The sequence below is a fragment of the Berghia stephanieae genome, chromosome 3 (genome assembly GCF_034508935.2).
Source record: "Berghia stephanieae isolate SIO BIC M18660-M18661 chromosome 3, UCSD_Bste_1.3, whole genome shotgun sequence".
Classification (NCBI taxonomy): Eukaryota; Metazoa; Mollusca; class Gastropoda; order Nudibranchia; family Aeolidiidae; genus Berghia; species Berghia stephanieae.
The window spans coordinates 4,053,664-4,068,663 of NC_088362.1; the positions used below are offsets into that span (position 1 = coordinate 4,053,664).

Sequence of the window (15,000 nt, forward strand, 5' to 3'; positions counted from 1 at the left end):
AACATTATCGGGTCCTTCGGGACATGAATTCAATACGACTGATTTCAATCCCGACCATCAGGACCCGACGCCGACCTTCGGGACCTCATTTCGGGATTCCATTTTCAAGGAAATAATGGCCCGCCCTTATCCCCTTTTCAGAATTGTTTTCATATTATTTGAGTCTATGATTGTGTGTATGTGTATATGTATATTGTTTATATATATATATATATATATATATATATATATATATATATATATATATATATATATATATATATTGTGTGTGTGTGTGTGTGTGTGGGTGCAGGAGTGAGTTGTATGCGTATGTGTCTTTGTATCTTTATGGCAAAATGAAGAAGTATAATGACATATATTTTATGGTAATAATACTGATGATGATTATGATGATGATGATGATGATGATGATGATGATGATGATGATGATGATGATGATGATGATGATGATGCTGGTGATTATTATCATTATCATTGTTATTACTATATTATTATTATTATTATTATTATTATTATTATTATTATTATTATTATTATTATTATGATGATGATGATGATGATGATAAAAATAACAGTAATAATAATGATAATAACAACAACAACAACAACAACAACAGTAATAATAATAATAATAATAATAATAATAATAATAATAATGATGATAACAACAACAATAATAATAATAATAATAATAATAATAATAATAATAATATAATAATAATAATAATAATAATAATAATAATAATAATAATAATAATAATAATAATAATAATAATTATAATAACAAAGATTGTATTTAAACAGCAAAATAAATTTTCATAAAAAGAGCTAAAAATTACAGTTAATCTTCAATAAAAAATCTTATCTAATAAAAATGATGTCAAGTTTTAAAAAAAGTTAAGAAGTTGAATTTCCTGAAATTTAGAAAAGCAGTAGATTAAACAGTTAAGTGTTGTACTCTGAATTTACATATTTGGACAGAAAACTCGTCCCTCAAATATTGATCGATTTAAATGACCCTCTTCTTAGCAAAAACTCTCAAATCTGGAGCTATAAAATACCTCGCGGGGTCCCAGATTTGAGAGTTTTTTTTTCAAGAGGAGAGTCATTTAAATCGATGTATATCTGAAGAAGGGGGGGGGGGGGGGAGGGGTTGCACTGTGACCTGGATGACCCGGGTTCGAGCCCCACTTCAGGCACTTTCGTTTTTTTCCTTGAGCAAGATTATTAACCCCCAATGTGCTCACTTGGACAACATGGGTGATTCCTGTTGACATCAGACATCTTGTTTGATGAGTTATCTATATTCATTCGTGGAATGCCTAGGCGACAATATCTTATGATATCGTGGCGCAAAAGGCATAATTTAATTTTTAAATTTAATATCTGAAGAAAGAGTCTTCTGACCAAATTTGTGAATACGTGTCTTTCCGAGTCCGGCAGTTAACGGGTTAATTTCGTTGTCCAAGTATTTATAAAACAATCAAAAATAATCCGTACTTTTAAATTGGAAAATAAATAAAAAGATAAAAAAAAAAACCCAAACCAATAACTATAGCAAAAGCAAAAAGATAAACAAAACCCCAGATATAATCATATAAGAAAAAAAAACCCCACAAATAATAAACTTTGCAAGATGCACCTTAAAGTTATTCAAAGAAAATGCATATTTTTTTTCTGTTAGTATTTTTTTGCTGGACAAGCCTTTCATATCCTATTCTTCATTTTGAATCGTTTAAAATAAATTTTAAAAAATGAAAATTGAGGTTTTATCTAGCGCAATATCCACTAAACGTGCTCAAAGCGCTTTACAAATGATAAATAAATTTTACAGGAAATAAGCTCGTGTAAACTCTGTGATGCAACACTTAACTTGCAGGACGAGACATGGAGCGTGATAGACGGTATTGCAATCTATTTTTTCGACTGTTAACTGCCAGATACTCATTATACACTTTAGTATGGTGAGAGAAGGTACATAAAGAGCTTTTTCCGAGGACTCAACTATGCGGTGCTCAGATCGGACTCGAAGGTAAGTGTCATAGCACTAGAGCACACAGCCCCAGAGGGAATGAGATTAGCGGTAGAGTAGCGTCCCTTGATTGGCCGTCAACTTACAGAGAGAACGTCAACATGGTCTTGCGCATGCGTCTCTCTCGTCCTCGCTTTCGGTGAAGTGTCTCATGCCGCTGTCACCGGAAGCGAGGACGAGAGACGCATGCACAAAACCAAAATGACGTTCTCTCTCTAATAACTTCTCCGCCGGTGACGTCCAATCAAGGGACGCTACTCTTCCGCTAATCTCATTCCCTATTGACAAAATGACTTTTAACTCTCTCCTTACCGGCCATTTTCCGGATTTCCCTCAAAACTTCACACCCAACCTATACAAAATTTAATTTATTTCACTCAAACACAAAACCTGTTAGTTCCTGCTATAGCTACATATTCTTTTTCTGCTAAACGAGATCTTCAACACAGTGTTAATTAATATACTTAACTATAGCAAACATTTTTGTTCAAATATTATTATGATGTACAAAAGAAATCAGAATGAGAAAAATGTTGGCTGCATCGTAATGAATGTGACGATTTTCATATGGGTGGGAAGGAGGGGGTTAAAAAATCTGAACATGATAATTTTTAAAACGTAAATCAACGATGTGATGAAGGAAAATGTCCCTTAATTTGTCAAGAATCGAATTCTGAAACCGGAGACTTCAATAAATCGCCTTAAGTTACAGAATCTTAATTCTTAATTTATTGATATTTGGTATAAACATTTCTCCTGTCAAAATGAAAAACAAAGAATCACAAAAAAAAAAAAAAAAAAAAAAAAAAAAAATTAAAAAAAATAATAATTGGTAGATAAGAAATATTCCAGCCTTGTTGATCAGTTAAATAAGCATTTTAAATTAAAATATTCGTAAATTTTTTTTCCAAAAGCAAAGAAACAAAATGTGACTCTTCGCCTCAAAACGGTATTAAGTCGGGATGGTTAAGATGTTGAAAAATGAATTTATAGCCAGAAATATCAGACTTGTGTTGAGTTTGTATGTTTTATTGAGGAGAATGGATACCATATTTTGGGGTGCTAATGCCAACAATTTAATTATTTTGACCAGTTTAAGATTAAATTCGGCTTTTAAGCATCTTGTGTTCGTTTCGAACATACACAGATTTAACGATGCACAAACATATATCTCGGATCAAATACTTAAAACAAATATTTTGTGCACTTAGACACAAATATGCCTACAACAATACTAAAAAAAAACAAGAAAAAAAAAAGAACGAAAAAACAATATAAAAAAAATCCCAACCCCGACAAACAAACATAAAACAAAAAAGAAATTACACAAAAAAAACCCACAAAAAAGAAGAAAAAACGCATAAAAGTGCAAGAAAAAGTGGACCCCCCCAAAAGAAAATCCCCGAAAACCCCACAAAAAAAAAAACAACAAAACAAAACAAAACAAAACAACCCCCCCCCCCCCAAAAAAACCCCAACAAAACAAACAAACAACAAAAACAACAAAATATTATATTAAATATTGGGGTGAAATGTCAAATTTATGATATTTGTATGGTAAAATCTAGATGACAACAACCATGAGTTAATTCTATCAGACAAGGAAATTACGACGTGCCATTCAAAAGATTTGGAGATACGAGGTTTTGTAAGGAATCGTAAGGAACTAGAATAAAAATAAATAAAATATAAAAAAATAAGATTCCCTTTATTTATCGTTAATTTGCCTTCAGAGTCTATTCAAAGGGAAGTCTAGAATAACCCTGGGCGTCAGCCGTGATGCATTGCTGCAAAGTCAGCTCAGCTCGGGCGAGGTGACTTGCTAAAGGCCTTACTGTGCGGCGGGTGGTCGACCTCAGTACCTTCCCGGTGCGAAGCAAAGACTTTATCACTGTTGTTGTGTTTTTGACGGGACCCCAGATTAATAGTGTGGAATCACTCAACTCAGAAGCGTTAATTTTTTTAATTTTAAATTTATATATATATATATATATATATATATATATATATATATATATATATATATATATATATATATATATAGAGAGAGAGAGAGAGAGAGAGAGAGAGAGAGAGAGAGAGTGAGAGAGGTGGGAGAAAGAAAGAAAGAAAGGGAGAGAGAGAGAGAAAAAGAGAGAGAGAGAGAGAGAAAGAGAGAGAGAGGAGTGGGAAGAGATAGATAGATAGATATAGACGATAGATAGATAGATAGATAGATAGATAGATAGATAGATAGAGAGAGAGTGATAGAGAGAGAGTGAGAGAGATAGATAGATAAATAGATAGATTGAGAGAGAGATAGAGATAGAGAGAGAGAGAGGGAGATAGAGAGAGAGAGAGAGAGAGAGAGAGAGACAGAGAGATAGAGAGAAAAGGGAAAGTAGATATTTATAGATAGATAAATAGGATAGGAGGGGAAAAGAGAAAGATGATTTTGGTGACAGTAAACGCAAGGGTGACCAATAATAAACGGTGAAACTCTAAATAAATGGGAAAAAGTATAAAACTGAAATAGGTGGGGTAGAAAATTATTCCCTGACACAAAGAAAAATAATAGGACTGTATAGGGAATGAGATTAGCGGAAGAGTAGCGTCCTTTGATTGGACGTCACCGGCGGAGAAGTTATAAGAGAGAGAACGTCAATATGGTTTTGCGCATGCGTCTCTCGTCCTCGCTTCCGGTGAAAGCGGTATGAGACACTTCACCGAAAGCGAGGACGAGAGAGACGCATGCGCAAACCATGATGACGTTTTCTCTGTAAGGTGACGTCCAATCAAGGGACGCTACTCTTTCGCTAATCTCATTCCCTATTAGGAACCCCTCAAATATCAGACCACCGAAAGTATATATTTAATTCAATTCAAGTCAAAAGTTTACTTTTAGACAAATGCCAATAAGCATACATTAACATAGAATTTCCAATATTTCACGACTCAAAGCAATTGAAAGTAAAGAAAAAGTACCAGTGCTAACAACCTTCAACAGTCATGATGTCACTTCCCTCGTAATGACGTATAGTAACTTAGTAACTGGTTCTAAACTATCGGAACAATGGCGGACGCCCTTATAAAACATTTCTCCGACGAGCACAAAAGTGTATCTAGAGGAGAAAAACATAATTCTGATCATGTTTTGACATATACATTCTGATCACATATGTAAAGTTCTAGCCAGCATGAAGAATACAAAGTACCGATTTTCTTTGTTTAGAACCAAACTGCTCGTTGCTGGGCGGACGTGACATCAGACTATTGAATCCTATTGTTTCATCAATAACAAGTCAAATCTAACAAACCTAGCACGTTCCTGAGAAACTAACAATGACCCAAATCAGGAATGCACATTGCTTTTGCTAATAATGGAAAAGTCGTCATTTATAAAATGCCAAAATGCGATGAGTAAGAGTTTTGATGTAATGATATTTTATCTTGCCTAATAAGTTATATGGTAATATATCATCATCATCATCATCATTGCCTTTTACCCCCTGGGTCAGGGTATAGGCCCCAGACAAACAGTTTCCATCCTTCTCTATCCTGAGCCAACTTTTTTATCTCGTTCCAGGTCTTACCACTTCTCTGTATATCAGCTTCTTTAATTCTTCTCCATGTTCCTCGTGGCCTTCCCCTTGATCTTCTGCCCTGAGGGTTCCAGTCCAATATATATACATATATAATGTAATGTTTCTATCGAATAAGTACATTTCAATGATCTTAGAAAAAATGCCAAGTGCCAAAATGCCAAAACTAAATTTTTCTATGCATAATGGCAAAAAATAACCCCTCCACCTACCAAAACATTAAGAAGCAAACTCATAAAATAAGACAAAAAAAAAAAAAAAAAAAAAAAAAAAAAAAACAAACAAATCAAGACAAACTAAGACAAACAAAAAACGCAAAGTTTTGTGGACTAGCATTCAAAATGCCAATTTTGTAACCCTGGCCCCCAATCTGAGATGCTGGTCCTGTTTCTCTGGAAAAAATTAGATTCTATTGTGTAACTAAATCCGTGTAGCTATGTCCTATTGAGGCACTGTGGGGCGTGAAATTAAGAGAGGTGAGGAGAGGAGAGGATTTGGGGGGATAGAGGGGTGGGTGGGGCGATTTGGTAGGGTAGGGGTAGGGGTGGAGGAAGGGCTTGTAAAACGTTCTAACAAGATTCAAAACCAGGTCCTCTAAAGATCCAAAAAAAAAAAAAATATATAACCTACCACAGGAACCAAACCAGAAACGCCCTGAAATTAAAATGATAGATACAAATTGTTTTATCAATTCATTTATTTAGAGTTTTGATATGACACGCTTTTAAGGAGAATAGAATATCAAAGTTACAATTTAGGGAGCAGGCACTGGTGTTAGTTCCGCTGTGAATTTCGCTTGCATCACAACACCCCCCCCCCCCCCCCCCCCCCCAAAAAAAAAACAAAAACAAAAAACAAAAACAAAAAAAACATTTAAAAAACAACAAACAAACAACACCCCCTCCCCTGAAAAACTACCAAAAAAAAATCCCCAACAAAACAAACAAACAACAAAAAACAAAAACAACAACAACAAAAAACAAACAAACAAACAAAACAAAACAAGACAAAAACAAAACAACTCATCAATAAGTCAACACAAAAACGAGTTCACAATGTCCAAAAGTAACGTGGAAAACAAATGGTGTATTGTTGTGCTGACGAAGGATTTGTACCCGAAACGCACATTGTCTGTTTTGTTCCCATACATACGAAGCCTCTCCATTTTCACTCTTTATTATATTTTCACGATCACCGGCTTCAGGAGCCCCTACCGTTTCTATGTATCCATGCTAATTATGGGTTAACAAATTACGATTTATACTTTAAAAAAAACCCAACTCAAATACGGCACGATCTTTTAAAAGTCCGTCTACTCAGACACCAAATAAGTACCTAAAGCTGTAACGCTCCATAGTTGTAAGAAAAGAAAAATTATATTCCAATTGTTTTCACAGTTATTCAAAAAGCCAGGATATTTCGATCAAATTGCCAGTGACTTACCACTTGCCATCGACTTCTCACTCAAAATAATAGGGAATGAGATTAGCCGAAGAGTAGTGTCCCTTGATTGGATGTCACCCATAGTCTGTGACGTCACCGGCGGAAAAGTTATTAGAGAGAGACGTCATGTTGGTTGTGTCGCTTCGCGAGGACGAAACGCATGCGTTCTCTCTCTAATAACTTTTCCGCCGTTGACGTCAAAGACTATGGGTGACGTCCAATCAGGGACGCTACTCTTCCGCTTAATCTCATTCCCTTAGGCTATAACACGTCTTATAGTCGGATTCTGTCTTTTAATTCTTTAAGTCTCTCCTTACCAGTCATTTCCCCAAAACTTCACACCCAACTTCACACAAAATAGATTTTATTACATTCAAACATCATGGCAGTAAAATTCTTGCGATTCATAATTTCTGTAGCAAACATGCTCGACAACACACTGTGTTCATTTTCTTTAAATTTTATGATGTACAAAAGTAATTTGAATAAGAAAAATGTTGGTTGTATTATGTTGTATCCTAACTATTTGGTAAGGAGAGAGTTCTGGGTGGGTTCCTGACCTCCCATAGGGCAGGGGGTACATACTGTGTCTTCTATCCCCTTATATCATGTTTTCAAAATGCTTTCTGCTTTTGTCTTGGAATGATTTAACTTGGTTTTGTCCTGCGGAGTCCTAGCTGGAGGGAAACAGTCAAATGCATAGTTATTGTTTTGGGAGATGACATTTTTTTTCCTTGTAAATCATCTCTCTGTTTGTATTATTATATTTGTTATTTAATGTAATGTAAGTATTGAGTGATTCCTCTTTGCTGGATTTTGTGCTTATGTCCGGATGAGACATGTAGGTGATCACAAACTAATTACATTGGTGGTGTGCTCTTGGAATCTCGTCTGATCCCTATTTGTCCCAGTTCCCCTATGTCTTACTTTTCTTGGGTGCTTTAATTATAATTCTAAACTTCTTACTATCCCATTTTCTTCCTTTTTACTGGCGCTGATATAACCTAAATGTGTTGCAAGCGCCGTAAAACCTTAAAAACAAAAACACGAGGGGTTACTCACTCACCTACACGACTAATCGATTACCGGTTACTTTTACCACGCCTATTTCTTTTTAGGACAATATAGCGAAGTATCCAAGGTATGTTTAGATTAAGTTAAGGAGTTGATAAAACATCTATTCATGTCATTTATACTTTGAAGTACCAAGTCACTAGATTGATGAGTTAAGCAATCGTGTGACAAAACATCTCGACGCCGACGGATAACACAGAATATAAAAATAAAATCTAATCCAGAAATACTTTGACTACAATATTATATTATATATTATGTAATAAATGTAGAAAAAAATATGGTAGAAAAGAAACTGATTATAATGCAGAGCTACAATCTGCTTCATGGAATTGGCTACATATTTTTAGGGAATGAGATTAGCGGAAGAGTAGTGTCCTTGATGGAAGCGCCTATAGTCTTGACGTCTCGCGGAAAAGTTAGAAGAACCATGTGTCGCGAGAAGAGCTATGCGCAACCACAGAGTTCTCTCAATAATTCCCCGTGACTAAGACTAGTGACTCAACAAGGACACTACCTTCGAATTATTCCATAAGAAAAAAAGGGATTTAAAGAAATGTAAAAGGAAGATAACTATGTGGCGTATTCTGACAAAATGCCAATTTACAATTTGACCAGAAAACAATTAGATACTTCAAAAATCGATGTTAAATAAAATTCAAGATGGCCCCACGAATGTAAAAAAATGTCTCAAGCTTAAGACTCAAGAGTTGAAAATTAACGGCTAAGACTTTTTTTTCTTTTACAAGTTATGGGTCAATCTTAATCTATCAATATTCAAAGTAAAACATTTTGGCCAAAAAATTTAGACGAAAACTTTTAGCTAGTGCATGGTCGTATTTGTTTTTATGATAGCAATACTTCAACATCGTAACGTCACTTCCTTCCTAATGACGCATGGTAACTTAGTAACACTGGTCTAAACTATCGAACAAGGGGACGCCGTATGAAATATTTTCTCGGCAGCATAAAGGTATCAGAGGAAAAAAAGAATTTGATCATGTTTACTTTACACATTCTGATCACAAGCATATGAAATTCTCGAGCATGAAAATAAAAAGTAATGAATTTCTTGTTTAGACCAAATGCCGCCGTTCGGGGTTGAAATCAGACTTTGAATCATTTTTCCCCAGGAGATATAAAATAGTTCTATAACGGTAGTGATAAAAATAATTTATTTTGTAGACCAATAATAAATGATAATAAAGATTAATCTTTCACATCCGTCTGTGTCTGACTGACGAATTCTGGGATACTATGACTAAGTCGTCAGCGACTTGACTCTTTGGCCAACTCTAATACTCAAATCTGGTTGTTCTAATCATTTTTAGGTCCAAATGTTGCTATTACATAAGCATGTAACCAATGATCTCAAACCGGTATTATATTAAGTGATTAGATATGAAAACTGGACCTTTAGAAAAAATACAAGACATATTGAGTTTCATTGAGAAAAAATGATAATATAATCTCTTAACCTCTTCATACCAACTACAGGAAAATCGTCACATTTGTTACGATACAATAGATTCATTAGTCTGATGTCACGTCCGCCCAGCAACCAGTAGCTTGTTCTAAACAAAAAATCTGTATTTTTTATTATTATGCTGCCAGAACCTTTCACTTGTATTTGATCAGAATGTATAAGAGTCAAAACATGATCAGACTAACAATGTTTTTCTCCTCTGGATACACTTTTATGCACGTCGGAGAAGTATTTCATAAGGATAGTTTAGAACCAGTTACTAAGTTACAATGCGTCATTACGAGGGACTAATCCAGATTTGTTTTGTACATGACAGAATTTAAGAATGATCTTTGTTTGATTTATAAGAACTTAATGTTGAATTGTAGATCTTGTTTGCAAACAAAACAATGGTTAGCATGCTGTTAGAAATGAGTTTATAAAATCAATTTTTCTGCCGTATTGACATGCCATTTGGGGAACATACTAAAAATGGAGAGTAAAAAAATAAAGTGAGTAGATGTGACTCATATATAAGGGAACAACACAAAACAAACAACGTTTCGGCCCTTGGCCTTCATCAGGAGACAGAAAACACATACACAAATATGTAAATTTACAAAATATCACATTTCGTCAAATGTGGAAACAATGTTAATGTGAGGAAGGGCGTCGAGTGTGGATGCAAGAAGAGGCTAGAGATAAGAGAGAGAGAGGGAGAGAGAGAGGGGGGGGAGAGAGAGAAAGAATGTGAGAGAGAGAAGAGTGAGAGAGAGAGAAGAGAGGGGGAGAGAGAGAGAGAGAGAGAGAGAGAGAGAGAGAGAGAGAGAGAGAGAGAGGGAATGGAGAGGATATGTATGTGTTTGTGTATGTGTGTCTCCTGACGAAGCCCAAGGGCCGAAACGTTGTTAGTTTTGTGTTGTTCCCTTATATATGAGTCACATCTACTCACTTTATTTTTTTCTCTTCATTTTACTGGCTCATTTAGGCACCTCTAGCTTTGGTTATACTAAAACTGGTCGGTAAAGAAAGAGTCAAAAAGCGAATAAGTCTAATTTCCTATTTTTGATTATTATAAGTTTTAAAGACATTTTCGTGAAGATGACTAAATACCGTGTTGATGCAATGGGTCACATTTAATCGAATTAAGGAAATAATAGAAAAGTGATAGTCTAGCATAAATAAAATACTAGAGGTTGAGCTGCTCTTCAAAGGCTCGAAATAGTCTGGACAAGATCATAGAAGCTTTGTCACACCTTTTCCAAAATCTAAAGAACTTTAATTAATTTACCATAAAAAAAGAAAAAGAAATTGATCTTTATATAGGGCAATATCCACTAAATGTGCTTAAAGCGCTTTACAAGGGGTCCTTGGTCAACAGCAACATTTAACATGTAGGACGGGACATGCCGTCTGTTAGGCGATATTATAATTTTTCGAACAAAGACAACGTGTTAACGGCCAGGTACTCATTTTACATATGAGTACGGTGAGAGAATGTGAGTAAAGAGCCTTTTCCAAAGACTCAACTATGCGACGAGCGAGGCTCGAACCCAGGACCTTCCGATCCGAAAGCGAGTGTTATACCACTAGACCACATAGCCGCACATTCTGCCATACTCTGTAAAAACCCAAACAAATTTTCTAAATCTTGGACGGAACTCGTTTTTCAAATTGAGTGACTATAATGACCTTCATCCAGTACAAAAGGAAACCTTTCAAACCTTGAACTTCTTTGAAGTACCAAGTATGAGAATTTTGGACCGAGGATGATTTTAATCGATCGATATTTGAAGGGCAAGTTTTCTGGTCGAATTTCTTTTTCAAATTTGTTGTTTCTTTTTTCAAAGTATAGCAGTATTGATAGCAGGCCTCAGGGTTTGGACACATTTTCATTATTTAACCTCCCACCACAAACCCCCCCCCCAAAAAAAAAACAAACCAAAAAACTAAACAAAACAAAACTCCAACAAAAAACAATAAAAAAAAAACAACAACAACAAAAAAAAAAAGACCCAACAAAAGAAACAAACAAACCCCCCCCCCCAAAGAAAAAATCAAACAAAAAACAACAACAACAAAACAGCCCCAACCCAAAACCACCGATGAAAACAAAACCTTTAGTGTTTTAAAATAAATTAATATTGATGTCTCTATCTCTGTGTCGAATGTTACAACAAAAAAAAAAAAACAAAAAACAAAAAAACAAAAAAAACCAAAAAAAACCCAACCCTTTTGCCAAAGTCTCAAAAACTTCCTATGTTTTACAAATTTAGCGATGTGTTGTATGAATTCTTCTAGATATCCATCAAAACTAGAGGCAAACAACAACAACAACAACAACAACAACAACAACAACAACAACAACATGCTTGATTTGAAATCAAACTGGGGACTCTTCTTGTCTTTCTGGATGTCATCATCTGCTGATTTATTTATTTACGTCATACATGATTTTGTTGTCGATCGAAGAAGAGGCTTTTGAGCCAAAACTTTCCGTATTTAGTTTTTTGTTCTCTTTTAAACTCTCTCCATACCACCTATAGGAAAATCGTCACATTCGTTACGATACAACCAACATTTTTCTTGTTCAAATTTCTTTTGTACATCATAAAATTTAAAGAAAATGAACAATGTGTTGTAGAGCATGTTTTGCTAAAGAAATTATGTATGGCAAGAACTTACTGCTATTGTGTCAGAGTGATAAAAAATCCAATTTTGCGTTAGTTGGGTGTGAAGTTTTGGGGAAAATCCTGAAAATGGCTGGTAAGGAGAGAATTAAAAATCATTTTCTTGCAGCTTAGCATTCACGCCGTCATTTAGTTCCTTTTTCAATGTAGCCGAGGACAGTGATATAAACATAAAATTGTATACATAAAATATAGTTTGAATTAAGAAAAGTGAGTGGAGCAGGCACTTATGTTGATAACAACAAGAGATGAAGTGAGTAGGAAAGTGCCAGAAGACAATAGAGAATAAACATTTCGCGGCGGTGATGGGGGTTTGAACCCGCGACCTTATTGGTACGACAACTCCGCCTGGTCGGGGACAGCGTGACTCTACCGTATGAGCTATCCACGATCTTGAACCCGCGACCTTACTGGTAGGTCACCGGTTCAAACCCCCATCACCGCCGCGAAATTTTTATTCTCTATTGTCTTCTGGCGCTTTCCTACTCACTTCATCTCAAGTTTGAAATACGAGTTTGTTCGTTGAAAAACACTTACCAGAAGATCCAGTAATGTCCTTGGCCTTGAGATCCTTAGCCTTCATCACGGTCAAGGTCAAACGCCCTATATTGGGCTGGTAGCTCAACGATAGAAGTAATTCACCCAATTTACCCTGGGGGAAAGAAAACAAAACAATGTTGAAGAATGCAAAATGAAGTACTCCCCCCCCTCTCCCTCCTCCCCCCATATCTATACCCCACAAAACAACAAAGAGGCACAAAAATAAAACAATAAAAAACAAACAAAAGCAAAAGAAAAAATAACAAAAAGAAAAAGAATTCTAAAATAAAACCATGTAAACAAACAAACAAACAAAAAACAAACAAACAAAAAAAAAAAACAAACCAAAACAACAAAAAACCCAACCCCTCCAAAAACCCCAAACATACAAAACAAAGAAAATAATTCGCCCCCATCCCAATTCAATAGATAAATTTAAAAAAAAAAGAGATTTAAACAAATAGTCATAGTTTTAGTCGATAAATTGATTGGATATTGGAGAGGGAATGCCATGTCACTACTTACAAGGCCACACAGCTGCTACCGACCCAGAATACAGAACATCACCCAACATGACCTACAAACGGACATGTCTCCAAGCTACGTGCTGTCACGCTCCTCCATCACTCTATTAAATTGAGCATTTAATTTGAGCATTTATATAGAGCAATATCCACAAAACGTGCTCAAAGCGCTTTACAAGAGGTCCCTGTCCAACAGCAACATTTAATATTTAGGACAAGACATGACGCCTGTAAGGCGATAATATTATAATTTTTTCGGACAGAGACAATGCTGTTGATGGCCAGGTACTCATTTTACACCTGAGTACGGTGAGAGAAATGTGATTAAAGAGTCTTCTCCAAGGACTCCACTATGCGCCGAGCAAGGCTCGAACCCAGGACCTTCCAATCCGAAAGCGAGTGTCATACCACAAGACCACATAGCCGCACATATATTAATCTATTAGTAATCAGCATATTACTGTTACTGTTTCTAAGTTTGAGAATGTTGTTAGACCATAGACCAAAGTCCTATCAAAAGACTATCTAGAATGGAACTCTATATTTTGCCCATTTCAAGCAACGGAAACCTTGATAAACTCGGACTCCTTAGATTTCAAGTCTTGTATTGAAACCATTTTCCAAAATAGATGTCTGTTGCTTTTTGTTATTGTTCAAATCACACAAAACAAACATACAAACAAAACAAAAAAAACGAACAATAAAACAATACCCCCCCCCAACTACAAATTAAAAAAAAAAAAACAGCTCGAAAAACAAACAACAACCAACCCCCCCCCCCCCCCCCCCAAAAAAAAAACCAGAAAAAAAAAACAAAAACAAAAATAAAATGAACAACCCCCCCCTCCCCCCAAATAAAAATAAAACAACCCAGAACAAAACACACACACACACACACACACACACACACACACACACACAAACACCCCCCCCCCCCACAAACAAATAAAAAGTAAAAAACAAACAAAACACACACACACACACACACAGGAAGAAAAAAAGTTCTCCACGCCATAGCACGCGCGAAATTGAGTGATGTTTGGTGCGGTCAAGAGCAAAAAGGTCATTGAACGGATGTGTCCGACTCAATGGTCCGACTCTATCTCAGGCCGACGGTCTTGTGAGAGATTGCCGGATTAGGCGATCTATTAAATGTTATGATTTATGGATGCAGCGCCAAAGTGGACGCCTATTGATTTTTGTTGTCGTAACCATTTGTGACCCACCGTCTCAAAACGGTATTATGTCGGAACGAACCAGATGCTTAGAAACCGAATATAATGTTAAACTGGTCAAAGATATAATTTGTTGGCATTAGCACCCTAAAATATGGTATCCATTCTCCTCAATAAAACATACAAACTCAATACAAGTCTGATATTTCTGGCTATAAATTCAATTTTTAACATCTTAACCAGCCCGACTTAATACCGTTTTGAGGCGAAGGGTCACATTTACGGGGGCAGAGAGGATTGTTATTATTATATTTTCAAAAATCTAACATAATATATAAATAAAACAGGATGTGACGTTTACACGATGTGTTAAACTTCGAGATGGAACATGCAATGACAGACAAAATGTACAAACATACATGAATATTTACATGCCTATATACATCCATCAACAGGCTAAGGAATAAGATTAACCC

At 35.5% G+C, this 15,000-nt stretch overlaps 1 protein-coding gene across 3 annotated transcripts in view; it reads right to left on the reverse strand.

Moving 5' to 3' along the window:
• LOC144967052 (synaptotagmin-7-like) overlaps positions 1-15,000 on the reverse strand; it is a 684,381-nt gene that overhangs the window by 14,188 nt on the left and 655,193 nt on the right. For all 3 annotated transcript variants that reach the window (XM_078903835.1, XM_078903834.1, XM_078903836.1), the window contains one exon: positions 12,823-12,937. In XM_078903835.1, coding sequence (XP_078759961.1) covers positions 12,823-12,937 — 115 coding nt within the window. The remainder of the gene's footprint in view (positions 1-12,822; positions 12,938-15,000) is intronic.